The sequence below is a fragment of the Vipera ursinii genome (assembly GCF_947247035.1).
Source record: "Vipera ursinii genome assembly, chromosome: 2".
Lineage (NCBI taxonomy): Eukaryota > Metazoa > Chordata > Lepidosauria > Squamata > Viperidae > Vipera > Vipera ursinii.
Window position 1 is genome coordinate 233,090,980 of NC_139513.1, and position 26,330 is coordinate 233,117,309.

At 37.3% G+C, this 26,330-nt stretch overlaps 1 protein-coding gene across 1 annotated transcript in view; it reads left to right on the top strand.

Moving 5' to 3' along the window:
* Positions 1–26,330, top strand: part of AOPEP (aminopeptidase O (putative)) — a 203,648-nt gene that overhangs the window by 56,526 nt on the left and 120,792 nt on the right. The window contains exons 6-9 of the mRNA XM_083351985.1: positions 7,461–7,650; positions 16,596–16,702; positions 21,461–21,563; positions 23,757–23,864. Coding sequence (XP_083208111.1) covers positions 7,461–7,650; positions 16,596–16,702; positions 21,461–21,563; positions 23,757–23,864 — 508 coding nt within the window. The remainder of the gene's footprint in view (positions 1–7,460; positions 7,651–16,595; positions 16,703–21,460; positions 21,564–23,756; positions 23,865–26,330) is intronic.

Sequence of the window (26,330 nt, forward strand, 5' to 3'; positions counted from 1 at the left end):
TCTTTTTCTGTGGTTCTTGACAAGTTACATCAATTTTGAGGAAGTGCAGGACAGTCCTGTGGAACTTAACTATATAAAGAAAAGCAAATGTAGTCCATGCCCTCAGTGTTTCTAGTTTCAGACTTTCAGTGACAATTAATGGCAAACTAGATGTCTCTGAAGGAATAGGTGTGGCATTGCAGTGAAGATTAATGGCCAGGTGCTGAATTCTGCCAGATTAAATCTCTCCGAAAAAGAAGAGATCATGAGATTCCCCTCATGTCCTCCAGAAAGCTGCTCCTCATGAGTAAATTCCAGAAAATTTGATTTTTGTGATGAGCTCGATGACTCGAGCAATTGGGAGTTGAATGATTCCAACCAAGTAAAAGGTTTGATTTTGGATAGTTACAAACAGACCAAGGTTGCAGATGGATTTGAAATAAGATTCTAAAATTAATTATAAGAATGCTTTTCATGGGAAAATGTTTCCCTTTTGAATTGTTTTTTAAAAAGAGATAGTATGTTGGAATGTGCACCTGCAGGAGCAGTGGGGAAGACTTTTGGTAACATAGCGCTTTCCCAGAGAGAGGACCAAATTAAGAGATTCAACAATGGAGAAGAAGGGAAGAAGATAATCTCTCAGGATATATCTAGTAGTTTAGAAATTATAACTTTAGTTTGGCAAGATTCTATTCATTAGACAGAAGAACTATACAAGAACGAGCTTAACGTCCCAGATAACCACGATGGGGTGGTCACTGACCCCGAGCCAGACATCCTAGAACCGTGGTGGCGATCCTATGGCACCTGTGGGCACGTGCACTGTCGCCCAACTCCTAGGCCTTCAGCTGGGTTTTATAAAACCTTTTCGCTTTAGGCCTCCGCCGCCATGTGCAAAAAAAGAGGGTTCAATCAATCAATCAATTTCAACTTCTCGTGGGAAATCGCAAAGTTGGAATTGATTGATTGAACTTTTTAATTCCACCCAGTCTGCCATTACCACTACAGCCATGCCCACTCAATGGGCCATGCCCACCCGGCACCCGATGATACATAAGTGGGTTTTGGGTTGCAGTTTGGGCACTCGGTCTCTAAAAGGTTCGCCATCACTGTCCTAGAATGTGAAGTGAAATGGGCCTTAGGAAATCTGAGCAACAACAAAGCTAGTGTAGGTGACAGTATTCCAGCTAAGCTTTTCGAAATCTTAAAAGATGATGCAGTGAAATGTTACACTCAATTTGCCAGCAAATTTGGAAAACTCAACAGTGGTCACAGGATTGGAAAAGGTCAGTTTACATTCCAATTCCAAAGAAAAGCAATGCCAAAGAATGTTCAAACTATTGCACCATTGCACTCATTTCACATACTAGTAAAGTTATGCTTAAAATCCTACAAGCTAGACTCCAGCAGTATGTGGATTGAGAACTACCAGAAGTACAGGCAGGATTTCGAAGAGGCAGAGGAACTAGAGATCAAATTACCAACATGTGCTGGATCATGGAGAAAGCTAGGGAGTTCCAGAAAAACATCTACTTCTGCTTCATTGACTATGCTAAAGCCTTTGATTGTGTGGATCACAACAAGCTGTGGCAAGTTCTTAAAAGAGATGGGAGTACCAGACCATCTTATTTGTCTCTTGAGAAACCTCTATGCGGGTCAAGAAGCAACAGTGGAGAACTGGACACGGAACCACTGATTGGTTCAAAATTGGGAAAGGAGTCCGGCAAGGCTGTATACTGTCGCCCTGCCTATTTAACTTATATGCAGAGCACATCATGAGAAAGGCAGGGTAGATGAATCAAAAGTTGGAATTAAGATTGCCAGGAGAAATATCAACAACCTAAGATATGCAGATGATACCACTCTAATGGCAGAAAGTGAAGAGGAACTAAAGAGCCTCTTTATGTGGGTGAAGAAGGAGAGTACAAAAGTGGGCTTGAAACTCAACATTAAGAAAACCAAGATCACGGCCCTCTCAATTCCTGGCAAATAGATGGGGAAGAAATGTAGGTAGTGACAGATTTTATTTTCCTGGGCTCCAAGATCACCGCAGATGGGGATTGCAGCCAAAAAATTAAAAGACGTTTGCTCCTGGGGAGGAAAGCTATGGCAAATCTAGAGAGCATACTAAAAAGCAGAGACATCACCCTACCAACAAAAGTGCATATAGTCAAGGCCATGGTTTTCTCAGTTACAATGTATGGCTGTGAAAGTTGGACCATAAGAAAGGCTGAGCACCAAAGAATTGAGGCCTTTGAACTATGGTGCTGGAAAAGACACCTGTGAGTCCCTTGGACTGCAAGGCGTTCAAACCAGTCAGTCCTAGAGGAGATCAACCCTGACTGCTCTTTAGAAGGCCAAATCCTGAAGTTTAAAGTCAAATATTTTGGCCACCTAATGAGAAGGAAGGACTCACTGGAGAAGAGCCTAATTCTGGGAAAGATTGAGTGCAATAGAAGAAGGGGACGACAGAGAATGAGGTGGCTGGATGGAGTCACTGAAGCAGTAGGCGTCAGCTTAAATAAGACTCCAGAAGATGGTAGAGGACAGTAAGGCCTGGAGGAATATTGTCCATGGGGTCATGATGGGTCAGACACAACTTCACAACTAACAACAACAACAATTAAAGGATTGGACATGATTGATCTCACTGTCTCATTTCTGAGCTTGGGCCTCACAGATAGGAGACTTTGAAGGTTGGACACTAGAAGGTATCAGAAGAAACTAAAGATTACAATTAAAGAAAAACATTTAAATTTTGATTTTATAATACAGAATGAATGAAATACTTCAACATCAGATGTATTGAAGGGTGTTTGTGAAAAATAGACCCAGAAGTTAATATAAAATGTGTGCTATTATAGACAAAGTCTGTTTAAAAGATGTAATGGAAGAGGAACAGATTTTGCTGGACAAGACTCATTCTGATTTGAAACTGGATCTAAAAGTAAGATGTGGGAAAAGATGCTACTTTGCATATAAAACTAGCTGTTATCTTAATAATTAAAAGGAATATAGAAATAACAAAAAAGAATGATTGGGATAATTTTATTATATTGGATTTACAAAATAGTCTTGTTAACGGTTTTAAGGAGGTTGTGAGAATGGACAAATAAAAGAGTAAAAATTAAAACCCAAGTTCTAGGACAGGGTTTGAAGGGATTAAAGATCAAGATTGTTGAAGTAAAAGGAGAGAATATAAAGTTGGTTTATTTGATTAACATTTATATAACTATGTTGCTATCTCTGGTAGCCCTTAATGGACTTTTGCTGACCATGACTGAACAATGAGGCTTTAAAGATTTGTTTATAGATAAGAGATGGGATGTGGAAAGAAGACATCATTATTATATTTTAAGAGAAGGTGAGAAGTTACTAAAATTGTTTATATTTGTTATGAAAGAAGTCATTTTTATATATTTCTTTTCTTTTACTTTATTACATTCTTATTATCTCTATGTTTTCTATTCCTCTTTCCAATCTTTTTTTCCTTTTCTGCACTTTCTATTTTTTTCTTTCTTAAAGAAAGAAATTAAATATCACATGCATTAATGTCTTTAGTTTGTATTAGTTCTTATATTTTTAATTTCAGTGTTTAATAAAAATATTTAGTAATGCTTTCATATTCTTGCATGATGCCATTTGCTAAGAAATATGATACTGTCTATGTAGTAGGAGTTCTTTTGTTTTAAAAGTCATAAAATCTAAGGCCTGCGATCTCCATCTTAGATGTGCTTAGCTGTAGTAGAAAGCTGGCTATTATGGCAAGTGACTGATTTGTTCTGTGAGACGTGCACAGACTAGAAACTGAGAAGAATTTTGGGTGGAAATTAATTTAAATAAGCTTAGGATGAAATGTGGGTGGACGATAATGACTTACATTTCCTGCTGGGATTGTTTTACTCTCAAATCTACGCTCCCTGAAGCAAATAAACACATTTGGTTTCAGATTTCTCTTTCACCTGTTCTACACATATAAAACTATTTCTAGGGAATTTTATTTTTCCATTTTCTGGAAATCGTATCAAAATTTTATTTTAAACTGAATTTGTAAACATTCTTGCTCTCTAAAGTTTTAACAAAAAATGTACTTCTTTGCAGGTACTGTTCTTTTTTTTTGCAAAAGATACAATAAATTACTAGAGCTAGAATTGATTACAATGAATTTACATAAACAAACTGTTTGTTATGCTTTGAACCATTGCTATATATCAGGAATTGTCTGGAATCCTGTCTTCTTTAGGGAAGAGCCTATCTGGCTAAGTCTATCCTTTGCTGAAAGGGTATGAACTAAATAAGGTCAAACCTCACCTTAAGAAATAATTTAGCTCAACTTTCCCAATTGGCTACATTCCAGATGTTGAATTTCAACAACTGAACCCCACCCCCACCCCCTGCTATTATGTTGCATGCTTAGCTGGTTTCCAGTACTGACATTTAGATTACCGAATTAGCACTTAAGGAAACCTAGTCTTGTACAGAAAGTTTTATGAAGAGAAGGGTGAGGGGTGACATGATAGCAATGTTCCAGTATCTCAGGGGCTGCCACAAAGAAGAGGGAGTCAGGCTATTCTCCAAAGCACCTGAAAGCAGGACAAGAAGCAACGGATGGAAACTAGTCAAGGAGAGAAGCAACCTAGAACTAAGGAGAAACTTCCTGACAGTTAGAACAACTAACCAGTGGAACAACCTGCCTCCAGAAGTGGTGAATGCTCCAACACTGGAAGTTTTTAAGAAGAGACTGGCCAGCCATTTGTCTGAAATGGTATAGGGTTTCCTGCCTGAGCAGGGGGTTGGACTAGATGACCTCCAAGGTCCCTTCCAACTTCTTCTTCTTCTTCTTCTTCTGATGATGATGATGATGATAATGATGATGATGATGATGATGATGATGATGATGTTCTGGTTGCACGGACAAGCATTGTTTCTAGGTGCCATAAAACCTATCTTGCAAGTAATTACAATGCCAGATTAGCAGGGGTCTTCAAACCTGTCTTTTTTATGACTTGTGGACTTCAACTCCCAGAATTCCTCAGCCAGGCATACTGGATGAGGAATTCTGGGAGTTGAAGTCCACAAGTCATAAAAGGGCCACGTTTGAAGACCCCTGCAGATTAGTAAAGTAATCTGATAGGCTAGAATCTGACATTTTTAAGGCATGCGGTATGCTATCATTTTGGAAGCTATGGGAGAAGGAACTTCAAATTGACAGATTGAAAAAGTTGGTGGCCAAAGGATGCAGAAACACTGTTGAGGAATGGGCAAGCCTTCCATTTTAAAAGAATCCTGCTGGGAGATGTCCAGAGCTTCTGTAAACTTTACCATAAGTAGCGATAGAAACTTTGAGCAATCAGCAGAATCTGACCAGAATAAATTCCATCAGGTAGTACTATAAGCTAGAAGTGATTTAAGGCTGAAAGCTATGTAGCATTTGTGTCTGGTTGGGTGGTAAAGGCTAGGAAAATTTGATTTATGATATTGATTTAGCTGAGGAAGAATTTTCAGGAAACCAGAACTGTGTTTAAGCATGGATTTATACGACCCAGATGAATAAAAAATTTAAATATTAAGTATATTAGTCCAATTACTTACATGAGGAAAATGAAACTGTTGCTTTTTATATGGAATGTTGAGATTGCTAATTTATTAAATTCTAAGTTCTTAAATTGAAATTTGTTTCTTAAACAATGTGACAAGAGAATATTATAGTCCTCTTTCTGTATGATCATTATAGCATGAGTTTTAAAACATTGTTTCAACAGTATTTGGAAATACTAGATAAGGTTACTATTTTAAAAATACTTTTTTTGCAAGCTCTGTCTTTTCTGCTACAAATCTGTCATTTTGTGATTCTATAACTTTTATAGTTTTATAGTTTTTTATATTTATCATTTTATAACATACACATACTAAATACATATATTAGATGCAGTATTATATCAAGGAAAGGAAAGAAAGGAAATGTATTTATCATTAAATTTATATGCTGCTTAACCTCTTACTGCAAAGCAACTTTAAGTTCACATTTAGTGCTGAAGTATGTCATTACTAGAATTAAAAGAAGGATTAATCTAACACGTAATAGGAAAGCCTGAAGTTCTTCATTCTCACTTTAATTCAATAAGTCTATCTTGTACTAGATATGAGAAAATGGCAAATAAATGATTCAGAAAATTTTATGTTCACCTAGACCTTGGGGATAGGGTGATTTGTGGAGCTGATGTTTTGTTTTTCTTTTTTATCTTAACTTGATTTCTTTGCTCTTCTAACCTGTTATATTTGTATGTGTGTGTGTGTGTGTGTTTCTGTATTGTTTTGTTCCTATGATGTTTTTCTTCATTTTATTGACTACCCATAGTATTCTAAGGCTGGTTGTTGTATCTGTTGTAATGAGTTTGGCCTTCTTACATTTAATCTGAGTCCCATTTTTACTACAGTATGTTCCTCCACTTTCATTACTAGACCTTGCAGATCATTTGCATCTTAAGCTATCCAAGAGTGTCATCATCATAGTATAGGTTAATGATGTTTTAAAATCACATTCAGCCTCTTCCAATTAATTCTCTCCCAATATATATTCTGTATGGTTTGAATAAGTAAGGGGAATGCATATAGCTTTATCTCACTCTTTTGCCAACCTAGTGCCAGCCTGTTTGACAATTTTCCATCCAGTCTATGGCTTTCTGTCCTTAGGATAATTCCCATATCCACCTCTAGTACTAGTAAACATCACAGATATTTGTGTTACAAATTCTCCACCAAAGATTCCACACTAGCAGCCGTTTTTATAGTTTTCCTCAGATATGGATACCCAACATCTTTCCGCAAAAACACAAAGACTATCCAAGGCAAAACAACCTTTGGATTGTTTATACAGATAATTTTATGAAATTAATACAAGAAGAAAATACAGCTTGAATAGGAAGCTTATTGCTGGAATGATAATTTCTTCTTTGACTACACAGTCATCTTAAAAGAATATTTATTTGTAAAGAGTTGCATAGATTATAAAATATGGGCTGTTAAAGGCTTACTTTACTCTTACAGTATTTGTTGTTCTAGCTTATAGTTTTCAGCACTTTTTACTAGGTGCACTTGTCTGTCTTTTTTTTTCTTTTTTGTTTTGATCTTTAGTTAAGAATACCTGTGGATTACATTCACACCTAGCCTTTGTTTAAGTATAAATGCTTCCATTGAAGTAAATTGGCCTTGTAATTTGAAAAATACAAAACATTGGTTTGGGTTACTTATTACAGGTAATAGACATTTGATGAAACAAACACTTGGCAGAATATTTGGTTGGAATCCCAGCCAGAAAACAATAAAGTGCAACCTAATTCCTAAAAATGTCTGAGCTATAAACTAGCTGTCATGGCACAGCATGCATATAGTAATAACAGGCTGACAAGACTAAATAAAGTGTGTGTATTTCTGTAAACACAGCTCCTTAATGTACTTTCTCCTTCATTCATATTTCGCAGCCCACATATCATATTCCTGTCGCAGAGCACATTATCTGGAGAAAGCAGCCTCTGCGGAACACGACTGTGCCATGAAATTGCTCATGCCTGGTTTGGCTTGGCCATAGGGGCTCGTGACTGGACAGAAGAATGGCTTAGTGAAGGATTTGCTACTCACTTAGAAGATGCATTTTGGTCAGCAGCACAAAAGGTACAGTTAGAATAGTCTGTAATTAAAAAAAAATAAAGGCAACCATTAGTTTATGCCAAGAGTAGGCAACTATGGTCCCTTTATAACCTGTGGACTTCAACTTCCAGAAATCCTGAGCCAGTCATACTCAGCCATCCTGTTGGATTAGGCTACACAAAATATCTTACTTAAGTTAATTGCAGATCACACATTTAGACTGGGGTTCCCAATCTTGGCAAGATGTGTGGACTTCCCCTTTGAGTCCATAAAAAGCTACATTAATGGCTGTGAGTACAATGTCTATTACCACAGTGTCAAGAGAGATGGGCAATATTTTTAGTGTCCTTTATCATCATGTGGAGACTTCACTGTTTAAACTATGATTTGTAGTGTAACAAACTGGAATGTTCACTCCCATTTCTCTTTGTATTAGTGGGTCAGTAGATTAAAAAGAAAATGAAGTATGAAGCCTGAGCCCAAAATTATAGCTCATTGCACTCAAACCAAAATCATTGAGTACCTTTGGATTGGGTTTGTTATTGACTTCTGAATTATTGTACAATAAACATTGACTCCTAATTGCAATATTTCATGAAACTTCTTTTGCTGTTTGATTTTCTGCTTGGTGAAGAAGCAAATGTTCAGATCACTTATTGCTTGTCAACATTCTAGTTGACTAGAACAAAAGAAATGACTTAAAACATTCCTGTCATCAAATGTCAATAAATGCAAGATTCCTGATTCTAACTGTTGGGAAGGGGTGAGGAATTGTATCTATTTGCAAGGATGCTAACTAATAGCTGTCCTAAATTCCTTGTAGTTATATGTTTTATAACTGTTTTAAGGTGAGGTTTGTTTAACTTCCATCAGTGGGAAATGTTTTATTTGATACTTTAATGGGATAGGACCAAAAATTGTTTGAGAGACTTTAAAGAGCACTGCACTTATTTTTAATTTTATGTCTAACTCTTTGGTAATTTAGTTGTTATGAACTAATTTAATCATATACATATATACACATATATTTGTGGAAGAATAAATAAGGCATGAAACCTTCTTTACCACAAGTGGAAAATTATTTGTTGACTAATTGGCCTACAACTCACTGTTAGATAATATATATATTCTTGTGGGTTGTGGGACAAAACAAAAATTAAAGCTTTAGGATGAATCGTCCACATCTTCTGGTTTTTAAGGCTACAATGAATAATAAAAACAATTCTACAGAAATGCTATGCTAAGTCTTGAATACACAATTAACTTTTTTTTCAGTCTTCGAAGAAAAACTATCCCGCTTCAGAAATATTATTAGCAGGCTATTAATTTTAACATTTACATTTTAGCTCTTATTCTTCGGTTGGTCGTAGAAGAATTAAAGCACCACAAAATAATTTGAGTATTTCTAATATCGAGATAAAATCATATAGTCGTGAAGCTTTTCTGAGTAATTAGTTTCACTCTCAACCTGTCAAATTGCTCTTCCTTAAACTCATTACTCTGTGTGTTGCACTCTGAAAGGATAGAGAACAAATCCCAATCTTCTGTATGAAAGAATACTATCATATCCCTTTGGGTCATCTTTATATTCTCAGATTGTTCTATTGCTCTTTATAGGATTTAGTTTCTAGTGCCCTGATCCTCATTGCTGTCCTCTGAAGTGTTTGTTCCAGGTGTTCGAATCCCCCTCAAGCATTAAACCCAATGCTCGAATTGGGGTGTGATCATTGTGGAATGACGAATTCCTATGATTTAGAACTGACATTTCTATTGATGCAGTCTAAATTTTCTGAGCTATTCTTGCAAGAATGTTACACGGTTGGCTATATTTGATCTGCAGTCAACAGGAAAGTACAAAGTTGCTGTCTACTGAATCAGACTGACAGTGTGAATGATGTCTGTAGTGGCCTTGCCACTCAGAGCCAACAGGAGTTATACTTCTATAGAGGGCATTAGGTAGGGAGAGATTGATCTTTACTGAATGGCAATAGATCTCTCACCAATAAAGGAGAATATTTGTAGCTCAGGGTTGAAGTGTGAGATCCTTGGTGCTCTCCGAGTTTGGTTGTTTTCTTGCAGATGTTTCATTACCAGAACTAGGTAACATCCTCAGTGCTAGATCTCTTACTTTTAAAAATCAAATTCTTTTACATCTTCACCTGGAGGTGCCATAAATTGAATCCTAATACACAGTCCTTTGGCATTTCAAACACTAAGAAGAAACACACTGTTGCCAAATCCTATTATTGTAAGGGGCTTGCATTTTTTTTGTTTCATGTTTTATTACATAGGGTTTCAGGAGACATAAGGAAGGAGGGATATTATTATCAAAGAAGTCAGGCATTTTTGTCCATTTCCCTTTTTTCATGACTTTTTGTTTGGGTTCTGCATTTTAATAAACAAGTTACATTTTGGTAAGCTTACCTGAACTTCATTTATTACTACATTTTCTTTTTTTAAAAAAAAAAGTAGAATAACACAGAAGGATAATTTGGGATTTGCAACCAATTGGCTGAGGATTGCAGGAGGGGCTGTGGATTGTTCTTTCCATTCCACTTCTAGAAAGTTGTAGAGGTTGGTTACATTTTACTCCCTTTATACATCATTTCTATTAATTCACTTGTGTAGTAATTCATTTCTACATTATCACCTGTAGCGATTGAGATAAAATATCATTGTGGATTTCTCACCATTTGTAATTTCATAAACAGTGGGGTGATTTCCCACCATTCTTCTAATCTATTTTTGCAAGTAATTAGACTTCTAAACATTCAGCAAGGATTACTTCTACTTCTGCTTTGTAGAAGTAGAAGATGCTTGTGTATCCCAATTATGCTATGAGCTGTACTCCTCAGAAGGGTCACCAATGAAAGACAGTCATGATAAATGAGGAATCAGGCTAAATACTGTCAATTAGAAACGGAAATAACATCTTACTGCATCATTCTACCAAGAAAGCAAAGCAAACATTTACAACCAAGACAACATCAGAGTGATACCTGACATCTGAGCATCAGTGAACTGAAATGCACTAGAAAGAGGCACCTTATATCACAGGATTATCAGATATTTTACAGTAGATAGGAAGCTAAGAGACAAAATGAAATAGGCATTACTGTTAACAAAAGACTGTCAATGTCTTTTGGGTACTTGGGTACAAGCCCAAAACTAACACACTGCTCTCAATTTGAATCCAAGGCAAACCAATCGGTATCAGGGTGATGCGAGTCTTTATTGGCAGAATCAGGCTCAGACTCTTGATTATTTCTGGATTCCTGAGGTGACGTTTGTCTGGAGTGGGCATCTCAGAGTCTTCTGACTTTGTGGAAATAATAACAGCCAAGAGGAATGCACCACTCATCCTAGTCTTGCCACTGGTTAACTACAAGTGTGATTAATGCTATATCTCAGTGCTATAGTTTGGTCTGAAACCCATCTGAAAAGGGGCCAGATAATTTATTTCCTTCATTCCTGGAACTACAAGTTAACAACTTCTCTAGAGCGCTATATCTTCACATGATATATCCAAAATATCATAAATTTGAGTCATTGATGCCTCGAGTGGAAACTTTGCATTGATTTCTTCTATGATCCTTTTGTTTGGTGCTTTGCTATCTATCCATCGTAATCTCAGGAGTCTTCTCCAGCACCAGTGTTCAAAAGTATCAATATTTCTTTGATCCCTTTTCAAAGTCCAACTTTCACTTCCATAGGGTGCAACAGGGTAAACCATTCTCTGCATGATTCTGTTCTTTGTAGGTATAGATACATCCTGACACATGAATATTTTTTTTCCCAAAGCTTTCATTGCTATCCAGCCAACTGCCAGTCTGCTTCCTATTTCGTGATCATTCTTTTACTTTTCATAGTTGATCCCCAAAGGCAGAAGCTATCCATCATTTCAGTATCTTCATTGCCAGTTCTAAGCCTGGTTCCTGTACATCTTGGTGTTTTTATATATATATATATATATATATATATATATATATATATATATATATATATATATATATATATATATATATATATATATATATATATTAAAGCTTAGCCTCATCTTTTCTTTGTACTCTTTGACTTTCATTGTTACAGTTTGTAGATTATTTGCAGTTTCAGCTATCAGAGTAATGTCTTCAGTATAGTACAGGTTATTGATGTTTGTTTCTCCAGGTTCAAAATCTTGTTCCAATCCACGACTTTCCTTCAATATGTATTCTGCATATACCTTGAATAAATAAGGGAAGAGTATATGCTTCGGTTCACTCCTTTGCCAACCTTTGATCTTATCAATTAAGCAATGTCATCTTGCAGGACCTGGCAAATATGCTAAGACTGCTGGAATTCCTGCCCTCTGGAATTATCTTCATCCAGAGATTCTACCACCCATATTGTTTATGAAAGCACCGAAGATTTAGTTGTTTACCTGACCTCGGAGATAGGATGATTCTAGAGCCCCCTTTTTGCTTTTGTGTTGATCTTATCTTGATTAATTTTCTTTACTGACCTGTTATATGTTTCTGTGTGTGTGTCTCAGTGTGTGTTTTCTATGTTTTTCCTAATTGCAAGCTGTGGTTTGCGAGTTGGATAGCCAAACAATCACTAAACTTGGAATCATTTCTTTTTGCCACATTCTATTCATGCTATGCCTTCCTGATTAGTGTAGAGGTTTTACCTTAAATATTAGAAGAAGTAAAACAGAATTGATCAGTGGAAACACAAATAATTCAGCTAAAGCTTAAACATTTTGGACACATAATACAAATACAAGAATCATTGGGGGAGGGGGGGGAAATCCTGGTGTTTGGAAAACATCAGAGGCAATTGAAAACAAGGCTCAGCTTGCAAGAACTCATCTGACAGCTAATCCTAGGAGCAACTAGATTAGGAAAGTTAGGACAAAGAGCTAAATTAAATTTTCTTTCATGTCCTGCTTGTAAGCTTCCCAAATATGTTTAGATGAAACAAAATTGATGGAAACAAGTGACATCCTCAGTGCCAATGGCTGAATAAAAGGCAAAAGCATGCAGAATTCCTAACTATTAAGCCTTTCCTTTGCTCCTATAGGGCATTACATACTGAGATTGAAAGAAAAATGGGTTGCCCAAATTCCCAAACATCAGGAGTTTTTTTTCCCCAAGCATTCTTTTTTTATGTATTATGTGTCCAAAATCTACCATCACCTTTCCTGACTTCAGTATTGTTTAATTGATTTGGCTTCAAACATTCAAAACCTAATCTCTGCTATAACATGAATTTATCTAGAACCTGTAAATTTACTACTTTCACTAATTTCAGATTAGTGAATTTCACTTGAGTGACTTTTATCACAAGTCATTCAGATTAACCCCATCAAATTAACTTTCAAAGCTGTCTCCTACCCTGCTAAATTAACTTATCTTTTGGTTATTATATTCACTTTCCAATTTTCTTCAACCATCTCCAATTTGATTTTGAAGACTTGAATTTTTCTACTCATTTATGGAGCTTTTCTTCAGCACAGTTTCCCCCTTCTTGGTTTATTTATTTACTATTTATTAAATTTTTATGCTGCCCATCTCCCCTGTAAAGTGACTCTGGATGGCCTATAAAATAAAAAATCAAAGTTTTGCAAAGAAAACACAAAAGATACAATCTGGGTCGGTCACTGGGACCAGAGTGTGTGTCTTCTGACTCATGCTGGAGCTGATCTTCAGGGAACTTCACTCTAGCAGAGTGTAATACTGTTCCCTGTGTGGTATTTATATAGTGGTTAGCTTCCTCCCTGTCTGATCTGCATAGTCACAGGGACAATCCATGGAGGGGATTCAGTAGATTACATAGGAAGTATCTCCCACCTCCAAGTGATCTTTACAATGCATAATTTGTCCTCGCATGGTAGCCTCTGGGCAGTTTGCAATGCCCACTTGCAGATCTCGGAAGCTGTGTTCTACAGCTTCCAAAATATGTTGCATGTGCCATGTGGTTGGTCTTGTACCTGGTTTCTTCCTTTCTCTCCCCATCTTGTGACAAATGATTGTGGTTCTGCTTGAATTGTTCAAATAAGTACCTACTCTCCAGCTATCCCAAAGATGCTTTTTCATGAGGCGACTGGACTTTCTTGTTGTTGTTTTTTCTTTGAAGACGTTTCGCTTCTCATCCAAGAAGCTTCTTCAGCTCTAACTGGATGGTGGGTAATGGAACTTCTTCCATTCCCCACCATCCAGTCAGATCTGAAGAAGCCTCTTGGATGAGAAACATAACATCTTCAAAGAAAAAAAAAACCCAAGAAAGTCCAATTGCCTTGTGAAAAGGCATCTTTGGGATAACTATGACCTGGATGACTGAGAATCTTCATAGACATACTGGTCTCCAGCTGTTTGACTTACTGGGTTCTCAACTTTGCAGCTACTAAGATTGTTGGATGAGCAGGCACAAAAGCAGCCAGGGAAGTGATTGAAGCCTGGGAAACAGGCCCCTCATGAATCAACAGGACTGCTTATTTACCAGCAGCATATCAAGTACTTAGAAAGCGAGGGCTGGGCAGCACAAGCAAATGACAGCCTACAACTTAAAAGCCAACCATCAGTACACCTCAACCATCATCTAAAAAGGCTCATATGATAGGCACCATATAAATACCACTCACAGAACAGCACAGTCCCGGAGACCGACCCAGATTGGATCTTGGAACATTATCTTGGGACAAGTATATCTGCCTTCATTTGTAAGATATGAAAGACTTGTTATTCATTCGTTAGTCACTCTAAAAACTAGCTTGGCAGCATTATTCTACAGCAATTGTACGATAAGACAAGCATCTGTGTGCAACATGTAACATACATTGGTGCACACAGGAGCACATCTTTATACAATAGGGCTTGAAATATTTAATTTGTTCCATTATTTTATTTATTTTATTTTAATCCCATTTATATCCCGCCCTTCTCCGAAGACTCAGGGTGGCTTATAATTTAAAGCACAAATCAATGTGCTTAGCAATAGCCTTCATTCTATGTATATGCCTGCTTATTAGGGCTTCCGCCCCCCCCCCAAGCGTCATTATTACAAAGTCAGCTTATTGCCCCCAACAATCTGGGTCCTCATTTTACCTACCTCGGAAGGATGGAAGGCTGAGTCAACCTTGAGCCTGGTGGGATGCGAACCTGCACTAATTGCAGGCAGCTGGTGTTACTTAAGGAGGCATTAGCCCACTGCTCCACCAAGGCCCATTAGTAAATGTTCAAAATATTTAACGATGTTTCCAGTTGACCGTATACCAGATTTGTAAAGAATTATTATTTAACGTGGAGCAGCATATTACAGAATTATTTTTTTGTTGGAAATGTGCCTTGGCTGAGATTAAAAAAAAAAGCCAATATATTGTACTACAGGTATTCCTCAACTTACAACCATTAATTCAGTGACTGAACAAAGTTGCAACGGCACTGGGTAAAGTGACTTATGATCATTTTTCACACTTAACCACCATTGCAACATCCCCATGGTCATGTGATCAAAATTCAGACATTTGGCAATTGAGTCATACATATGATAGTTGTAGGGTCCTGGGGGTGGGGTGACACGTGATCATCTTTCGTGACCATTTGATACGCAAAGTCAGTGGGGGAAGACAGATTCACTTAATAACTGTGTTACTAACTTAACTGCAGTGATTCACTTAACAATTGTGTCAAGAAATGTTGTAAAATGGGGCAACACTCACTTAACAAATGACTCACTTAGGAACAGAAATTTTGGGCTCAATTGTGATGATAAGTCGAAGACTACCTGTACACCCACGTGGAAGAATTACCACATATCTTTCTTCTTTGGGGGAGCCTGTCCTTAATTGACCAATAATATGCAATTAGTTTATTAAAATTTCTTTTGATCAGATAGTAGTCCTGCTAAAAACTCTACTTATATTCTGTACACGTGCTGAGTTCCATATTCTTTTGAAGTCTGTCTTAATTTTTTAAAAATCATTCAGTATCACTTTGCTAAGCCATTCACAACAGGGTGTAAATCTGAGAGTCAGGTGGCCTTCATGCTTTCAGAACTGAAAAAGTAGCCATTATTTCTTTGGTCTAGTATACCATGAATAATTTGATGCCTGTAACACCTAGTATTGATTAATAACTCTCTTGAGATTGACTCTGCAAATTGAATCTGCAAACTGTGATGACTAGAACATCTGCCTCAATTGCTGAATTTTTGGTGTGCTTCCCTATTCATTCTTTTTTTTTTCTTTTGGGGGGCTATTTTGCCTGCAAAATCAGAGAACACTAAACTTATTGGGTGGGTGTGCCTTTGAGGCAGTGTGTTGGCAACTGCCTGGACAGGTGCCTGCAGTTTTCTTGACAAGATTTCAGAAGTGGTTTGCCCTTACTTTCTTCCCAGGGCTGAGAGAGAGTGACTGGCCCTAGGTCACCCCACTGGTTTCATGTCTGGTTTCATGACTAGAATTCCTGGTTTGCCACTTTTAGTCTGGTGCCTCAACCACTGCATCATATTGATTTACACACATACAAATATACAGACAGACACACCATCATTAATACATTCTGTGAGTTTGAAGTTGCTTTGTTTGCTTTTTATGCAGAAGTTCTACTCTGTCTTTGCAGCAACAGCTTGCATTTTAAAAGGATAAATCTTCCAGGCAGTCTGAAGACATAAGGGATCCCTGGAGCAATATTACTTATGCATAGATAAACTGTTATTAAAACTAAATATCTCCCAAATTAATACTTGGAACAGTTATTTTCATTTCTGCAAAGCCTCTGTGATTCCTCTGTCGTACCATGTTTAAATGTAGGGTGCACGTGTGCATATGTGCTTGTGTAAATCAATATGCACATACAGATGCAAATTTATACATAAATTATATTAATAGTATAACATAACTTCTGTTATGCTTTCTATTCAGAAATTATTGGGGGAAAAATCAGGAAAAAATTAACAGCGAACAGTGTGTTTGTTGTCCCAAGCAGCTATCAGTCACTGAAGCAAAAGAGCAACAGGAGCTGAAAACTTTGCTGCGCTGGCACCGTCTGATGGATGAAGTGCAGAATTCTGAACTGGATCTGCAGGTTTTAAGGTATAGTTCAGGCTGCTTACTTTGGCTCTGTCTTTCCTCTCTTTTTAAAATCCCATTTATATCCCGCCCTTTTCTGAAGACTCAGGGCGGCTTACAATCTAAGAAGCACAAATCAATGTGCTTAGCAATAGCCTTCATTCTATGTATATGCCTGCTTATTAGGGCTTTCGGGAGCCCCCAAGCGGCATTATTACAAAGTCAGCTTAACTGCCCCCAACAATCTGGGTCCTCATTTTACCTACCTGGGAAGGATGGGAGGCTGAGTCAACCTCGAGTCTGGTGGGATGCGAACCTGCACTAATTGCAGGCAGCTGGTGTTACTTAAGGAGGCATTAGCCCACTGCTCCACCAAGGCTCTTTCCAGGTTGTTTTTCCACTGAAAATTAAGCATATTCAAATGATCAGATTAAGTCATTGCACTTTTTTCCCCCCAAAGAGGATATTGGAAAATATGAGTGAGCCAAAGTGATGTAAGGATAGTGAAGACAAATTAAAGAAAACAACTCTGGAATGCAGTCTTGTGCAATTCAGTGGGATTTATTTCTGGCTGTATACGTTTTGGCTGTAAATTGCTACTGGAATCATAAAAAGAAGCTTAACTGTCGTAAATGTTGATTCCAGAAAAAAAATAAAAGATTTCCTTTCTCACATAATTTATTTATTGGAACCACAAATTCTGTTGGACAGAGCTTTCTGTTTTCTGCATCATATCTATTTATTATTACCATCACACAGAATACCAATGACAATATTAAAATGTGGAAGACTTATTTAAAGAACACTTTTTTGCATATAAATAGCCTGATATATATATTCTTTCAGTCTAAAGTTTCTTTCTTAAATGTAAAAATTCACTGATTGGTTCTAAAATATACTGACTCTATTATTTACTGTTGAATGGAGACCTGGAGCTGGATTTGGCACTACGGTTTACCTGTGCTTACGTTCCAAGTCTTTAAGGTATAAACCCCTTTCTTTGAAATTGTATAGAGAAATGGTTAATTCATGGTTGGCTTTGCTTATGTTTCATTATTCCATGAAATGTCTCCAGCCTTCCAATAGCATGCATAGTTATGCATGGAATTCAGATTGGAGTATGCTGCTATTCATGTATTTATGTGTAATGCTTCACAGAAAGTTGCGGCTCAAATCTCTAGTCTAGACAATTGTGTATAGGAAGTCTCTGTGTAGAGCAGGACTTTATTCTGAAACAGTATACCCACTGAAATTCATTCCATGTTGGTTTTTGAACTACCCCAGTTTGAAAATTAAACTTTTCATACAAGTCTGTATGCAGGGAATTCATTATAAACTTCTTCCCATGTTGAAACCTAAGTGGTAGGTCTCTTCTGAACTTCAGATTCAAAGGTGAAAATCTGTTTTTTCTAGCATTGGGCTGAAGGTAAAGAGGGCAGAATGACCATTGTGGCTGTTTTACACATGACTATTGCAGCGCCCCCCATGGTCTTGTGATTAAAATTCGGGCCCTTGATAACTGACATGTATTTATGACAGTTGCATGTCCCAGGGTCATTTGATCACTTTTTTTGTGATCAGCTGGCTCCCAAACAAGCAAAGTCAAAGAGGAAAACCAGATTTGCTGAACGGCAGCATGAGTTATTAACACCAGGGATTCATTTAATAACTGTGACAAAAAAGGTTGTAAAATGGGGCACAACTCACTTAAAAACTGCTTTGAAAAGCAATGGAAATTCTGGGCTCAATATTTGTCATAAGTCAAGAGCCAAGAAGAGCAGTATGAGTGTCCCTCACCTTTGAAGCTTCATTTTGCCCTCAGATCTAAAGTACTACACAACCCTGTTGAAACTACCTCCAAAGATGAGGTGCCAGGGAGCTTCTCGAAACCCATTTTATATAGTTTGAAATGTTAAAAGAGCTGAATATTAATACTGAGATTCCATTAGCTGATATAACCTCCCAACCTAGAGCCAAGAACTGATACGAGGCTTTTAAGAAGATTTAAAGGATTAATCTCACCACCTCCTACTTTTCAAAAATGTTTCTCAGTTAAATTGGGGCTCAAAGAGAGTGGCTAGATCAAAAAAATGTCATAGTTAGGGAGTTCAAAGCTTTCTACTTTTAACATTTCTCTGCTATGATAGTTGTCCTGAGAGTCTTCCACTGTGCCCAGCTCCTGTTTGACCTCCATGTTAGCTGTTCAAATATTATGGGTATACAGGTGAGAGTTCCTGAAGGCGTAAATCTAAGTCCAGCAAGAATTAGTGAAGCTGGTTTTATAATTATAATAGAAATGCATTACATTTTTAGGCCAAACCTACCACCTAGCTAGCTACATCCTATGAGGAGGAGAGTCTAAGAGCACATGCTCTTTGTGAATGTGAAGGCTGAAGGAAGTCACCCATGCTGGCTGGGGAATTCTGGGAGTTGAAGTCACATCTATTAAAGTTGTTGAAGTTGAGAAGACAAACAGCAGCCAGAGAAGGGCGGTATAGAAATATTATTAAATAAAAAAAATATTAAATAAATAAGGGGCATGGATAAATCCTTAACCACCTATCTACACTGTACATCACAGTATGATCAATAGATCATAAAGAGCTGCTGGATTCACACCTCCATCATGCCTAACTTCTCTTCCCATTTAAATAATCACATTCAATTCTCGTATTTCCAACAGTGCCATGGATAGAAGAGGCTGCCTTATCATTAGACTCCATGCAGCTACTGATTGACAGGGTGATTGGTAATGGTTGTCTATACAGTATATTTGGGTGTGTGTATGGATTGTTGTGATAAAGGCCTAACTGTGGAAGATAGACAGCCAGATGCTTCAGTTCAGATTTCTGAACGGGGTTGAACCTTGTAGCTTTTATGTACCCTTTCAATTCAATTACATTTTAATTTGTGATTAAAGAATTTTTAAAACCACATTTTAGCCATTTTGAGAAATATGAAGTATGTGTGTGTGTGTATATATATATATATATGGGATGCGGTGGCTCAGTGGGTTAGGACGCTGAGCTTGTCGATCAAATGGTTGGCAGTTTGGCGGGTCGAATCCCGAGTGCCACGTAACAGAGTGAGCACCTGTTACTCGTCCCAGCTTCTGCCAACCTAGCAGTTCAAAAGCACGTAAAAATGCAAGTAGAAAAATAGGGACCACTACGGTGGGAAGGTAACAGTGTTCCGTGCGCCTTTGGCGTCTAGTCATGCCGGCCACATGACCACAGAGACGTCTCGGACAAGCTCTGGATCTTCAGCTTTGAAACGGAGATGAGCACCGGCCCCTAGAGCTGGAAACGACTAGCACGCATGTGTGGGGGAACCTTTGCCTTTGTGTGTGTGTGTGTGTGTGTGTGTGTGTGTACACGCACACACACACACACACAAACACACACACATGAGATTCTCTTACAGAATGCAACCTGCCATATATGGCAGCTTTTTAAATAAGTTCAATTTTAATGGCATTTTTCAACTATTAAAACTTGTGATTTATTGCCATATAAATGTAAAAGAACGTAAAACCAACATTCAGCTGCTATTTATGCTGGAAACTGTACAGAAAGAAGAAATAAAGTACCGGTAGGTAAAGGAATTGGAGTAATTCCCAGTATCAAAAGATAAGCTAAAATTATTTAGTGTAATTTATTGGCTAATAAATATAACACAAAATTAAATGGACTGCTGCTGTTTTCTTGTTTGCAAAAAACCAGGTGGTGTATTTGTCAGAAGGTTGCAAAAGGTGATCACATGAACCTGGGACACTACAACTGTCATAAATACATGCCAGTTGCCAAAGCGTCTGAATTTTGATCACCTGACTATGGGGGTGCCTAACGGTCATTTGAAAAATGGTCATAAGTTATTTTCTCAGTGCCATTGTAACTTTGAACGGTCATGAAACAAAAGGTTATAAGTTGAGGATTACCTGTATAGAAACCAGCTTTCATGAGAAATTATATAAATGCTTCACTATAGCAAGTTGTCATTTGAACTGAAGCAGAACAAGGTGTGTGTATTTAAATCTATGCTGTAAACAGAATAATTTAATGATATGGCTAGTATAAAAATTCTGCAAATGAATGCATTTCTGGCAGAGCTACAGGGAGTGACTATTAATTGATGAAGAATCAAATCACTCAGAACTGGTAGAGGATATTGCAGACCTCCTGAATGAGAATTTGGAGACCAAAACATAGTGTGTCATTGTTTTCTAAAGGAAGAAATTATAAAATAGAAGAAAAATAAGGGAAAACCTGGCACATTTTAAACATGGTAGACATAGATGAAATACGATGTTTACTTGATAGGTATGGCCTTGTGAGCTGCTTAAGTGAAGTTTGGATAAAACCAAACAAAATATGTAGCTGGATTTCCCCCCCCTTCATTTAGAATGTTTCCATCACTTCTCATTTCCCTTTGCTATGATGTGATGATCCTGTCTGTGTAACGTATCTTAGCAGAATGCCACACGATATGATATAATGTCTGGGAGAAGTGTTAAGTAGCTTCACACCAGCTTAACTTGGGCTGTCGGTTCAGTGTCAGCTTTTTATTTAGCCATGCACACAATATTACAGTAGAAAATTGTATCATTGCACTACTTTTCCACGAAGAGAGTTTCATTGAACAGAGGTTTCAGAACCAGGTCCATGAGTTAAATATGCTGTTCCTATTTTTAATCAAATGTTTTGTTAATGAAATTTTAATGAAATAATAAATATATTTCTGTCACTTCATCTAAAATCATGTTACTATTTTGTATCCTTTTAGGCCAAACAAAGAGAAAACGGGCAAAGTGATTGAATCTGGTTCCTCTGTAGTCAAACATGGCCTCAATGCTGAAAAAATCTTCATGCAGGTTCACTACTTAAAGGTCAGAATGCTTAATGCTGTTATTGGAAACCAGATGTTTTATGCATAGAAATTTAACATGCTGATATTACATTTTCAAAGCGCCAGAATATCTTCTGTGAACCTGTTCAAATTTTGTGATTTGTTATAGTGCATTCAGAAATGCAGGTGTATGTATCTGCACCATATACAGTACCTTTAGATTTTTTCTAAAGCTTAGAGAGTGTGATGGAGTCATGCAAAAACCATTCCATTCAATACATAATGCAATCCTGCAAATTCCTGTACGGTGACCCTTGGAAATAACCAAGAAGATTGGCTACTGAGAAAACAGAGTTCTAGGTAACATTTCTGTGGTCTCTATGAATCACAGAAAGAGCCGAGTAGCATGTGTTACTTGGACATGGGCTTACATTTTCAGGATTGCTTTCATACGTGAAGCATTATGTTGGGAGTGAACATCTAAAGTCAGAGGTCTTCAAACTTGGCCCTTTTATGACTTGTGGACTTCAACTCCCAGAATTCCTCAGTCAGGCACGCTGGCTGAAGAATTCTGGGAGTTGAAGTCCACAAGTCATAAAAGGGCCAAGTTTGAAGACCCCTGATCTACGTGGTACTGTTTTATGAATGTGGCATATTGAGTCTGGGCTACAGTCATCCTTACTTCTTTCAATGAACTGTGTCAGAGCAGATCCTAGAAGTTAATGCAGCCTTTGACTAGGCTTAGATCAAGGGAGCTCAACCAGCTCATAGAAGAAATTTCTAGCAGCAATGACCTAGCAGTGGACATATTGAAAAGAAATAGAAAATATATGACTTGATTGTGGTACTTAGAAAAAGGTACCGTTTGATGACAGTATTTTATGGAAAGTAAGATGCGTGTCAGCTAATCAAAGAGCAGCCAATTTACCAAATGTTCTGGTAGAAGTAATAACAAGTAAGAACAGTTTTCCAAGAGTGCAGATTAATAAGGCAAATAGCCAGCAATCTAAACAGATCCATAATCAACATTGGGAGAACCAGGGATTAAGTCCCAGATCAAGTTAGAAGTGTATGTTAAAAAATCCTGAAAAAGGATCTCTCTTTTGAATGGGAGAAAATTGACCACCCCTTGACCATTCAACAGATGTTGAAATGGCCATTCAAAGCAATTAAAAGTAGAACGGAGAAGGTTTTCCTCCTTCAGACAGGGTAGGAAAGCAAAACCAAACCTCATAGTATGGGATGTGTGGAATAAGATATATAAAAGAATGTAACGTTCTATTTGGTATTTTGTCTTTCCCATGTTAAATGAAACATTAAAAGTCTTTTCACACAAGAACACATTTGATCAGTGATCTTTTACAAAAATTTTAATGTCTGAACATATATCTTACTTCAGTCCCTCTAGAAGTACTATTGTGGATACAGATACCCATTTATGTCCATTGTGAGGATCACAATCAAGGATTTTAATAAGTATTAGGGAAAGGACCTCTGCATGAAATCTCTTCTCTTTAATACATTCCCAGGGAAAATAGGTCTAATACTTTTTTGTTAGTAGTCCTTAGAAGATTGTAATCCGTATGTTGATAATATTGTTGCACTATGTAGTAATGATCAGTTTTATCATCTCATGATTATTATAGGTAGTCCTCGATTTATACTCATTCATTTATCAATCATTCAAAGTTATAACGGCACTGGAAAAAGTGACTTACAACTGGCCCTCACACAGCCTCACCCATGGTCACATCATCAAAATTTGGGCACTAGGGAATAGATACGTATTTGTGATGATTGCAGCATCCCGGGGTCATGTGACTGCAATTTCTGACCTTTCTGACTGGCTTCCAACAAGCAAAGTCGACAGGGAAGACAATTTTCACTTAAAGACCACCATGCTTAGCAGTGGAAACCTGGTCCCAATTGTGATCATAAGCCGAGGACTACCTGCATAATGATCTAACTGCTTTTGATAACAATAATTTTATAATATTTCATTGCTTTTTTTGTTTACCAGTTAGCAACAAAGAGCCTAAAATCCAAAACAATAAAAAAATGAAGAAATCAGAAAAGATAGGGTGTAAGTTTCCATTGCCAATATTTATTGGCCAGATGAAGTCCAAGTAAATACCATGTAAGATAATTACGATGTGCTGATATTTTGTTAGTCATTTTGCTATCTTCAGAGCAGATCTGAAACTGAGAACTGCCCTGCCTTGGTTTCTTCTAGGGTTATTTCTTGCTTCGGACATTCACAGAAAAAATTGGAGAAGCTGCATATTTTGCTTTTTTAAGAAAATACGTGCAAGCATTTCATGGACAACTGATACTCTCTCAGGTATTTGTGCACGTCATTTTCTTGCTGAAGGCATATCAGAAAATTAAATAGTATGTATATGATCTTCAGAGATAGCAATGTGCAAAGAGAGCAGGGTGAACAGCATGAGACTTAAGGTTATGAAAATGTTAAAACAATATGCCAAAATTTGGAAAGGTCTTATTATAACACCTAACTAATCTCTCATGGCATTCATGGAAATGGACTGAGATAGAAATTTTGGAATTTCAGTTTCTCTCTCCCATATTCTTGCTCTTAGATAATATTATGAAACTGAAGTGGAATGATTATGGGGATGCTCAAACGTAATTTAGCATGGAATATTGCAAAGATTTAAAACATTTTTTAAAGATGCAATCATTGAAATTAGGATTTAACAGTCAACCAGAAATATAAGGCAAGAGTATCTTTGAAAAGATATTTTCCTTAATTTGATGTTTAGAAATATGACATAATGGAATGGCTTTGATGTATATTTGAACCTTTCTTATATAATCAATATTATAGGCTAGTCAAACTAATAACAATTTTATAGTATTGCATACATCTAGAAAAGGAGCTACCAAATGAAAGGCTTTTAGAATGCAGACCAAGCCAAACCCAAAAATGAGAAAAAAATGCTGGCATTCAGACAAATCGGCCATAATAGACACATAGATATGCAGGTAGTGCTCAGTTACTGACGCCCAACTAGGACCAACAATTCTAGTGCTAAGCACTGCAATCATTAAGTGAATCATGTCACCGTTCTGAATTTGCAATGTCACTTTCACTTTGTTGTTAAATGGATCACTAGGATCATTAAATGAGATATCATATGACCGCAAGTTGCAATTTCACCTCCGCATTCTTCATTCTGTTTGTTGTGAAACTCATAAATGGTGATTACCTGACCATAAGATGCTCCAACGACTGTAAATGTAGGGACTGGTTGCGGAGGCTGTTTTATTTTACACTATCATGATTTTGAACAGTTGCTAAACAAGGCAGTCAGTAAGTGAGGACTACCGTATTTTCCGGCATATAAGACGACTTTTTAACCCATGAAAATCTTCTCAAAAGTCGGGGGTCGTCTTATACGCCCAATCGTCTTATACGCCGGAAAATACAGTATGTGTAAACCATATTTACGCACCATTTAAAAAAGACAATAAAAAAACTTAGGAAGTAAACAAAAATATCCTTCCAGCATCCTACATTTGATAAGCAGGATCAGACAATCAGATAGAAAACAGTGCCCTAATCAAGAAACCACCAAGGAAGAATCTACACCCCCACCAAAGCTGGTAGGGCAAGCAACTACATACAGGTAGTCCTTGATTTACGACCACAATTGAGCCCCACATTTCTGTTGCTAAGCAAAGCAGTTATTAAGTGAGATTTGCCCCCATTTTACGACCTTTCTTGCCACAGTTGTTAAATGAACCACTGCAGTTGTTAATAACATGTTGTTAAGTGAATCTGGCTTCCCCATTGACTTTGTAAGTGCGAAAAACAGTCATAAGCCCCTTTTTCTCGGTACCATTGTATCTTGAAACGGTCACTAAATGAATGGTTGTAAGTCAAAGACTACCTCTATAAACAGGAAGCAAACCCCACACTCATTAGCAGTGATGATGTTATCTAGTTAGGTCATGAAATGCAAGCAAACAACCAAATGCAAGCAAACAACCAAGCGCAGAGAGCACCAAAACTTCCACTGTATGGAGTTACTCTGTCCTTCCACTTTTTACTGGATTTTTTCTAGTAGGCCAGGGGTGTCAAACTGGGTCAGATGCATCATCAGGAAACCGCGTCCACTCCATTGCCGACAATGGAGAAAAAGCTCCGATACATCGCGCGACGTCACGAGTTTGACATGTCTGTAGTAGGCAAATGAGATTTCTCCCAAAAGAAAAAAAAATGGGACACCTACAAATCAAGGTACACATTATCACTTGAAACTTACAATGATTGCACAATAAAAGTCTTCTCTGGAATTACCCAACCATGTTTCTGAACATGGCTTGCTCAACATTATAGTGATGATAATGCTTAGTTTATTTTATGCCTCAACCATAAATATATTTTCTTAACAGTAAATTTCAGAGAGTTAAATGTGCTTACATCTTGCCAAGTAAGATTCAGTTGCAACTGAGAATAGCGTAGTACCACAATTTAACTATACACCAGCTAACACCACGCATTACTTCTGTTATGTGAACAGTATTGAAGATTTCAATTTGTTTCACTTAGCTCTGCTAGCCTGATATTAAATCAATTTGGTTAGCAAATTACATAAATATTGCAAAACACTGGGGGATCTCAGCTCATAAGGCTATTAGTCATTGTAGTAAGATCACGTTACAATGGAGATGTTAATCCGCTGGTCATTTTCTTTTTGCCTAGCAGCCTGCTGTGAAATCTGGTTTATAAATTCCCCAGCTGTTCTCTGTCCATATGAAATATTTCGTTCTTGCTCTTATC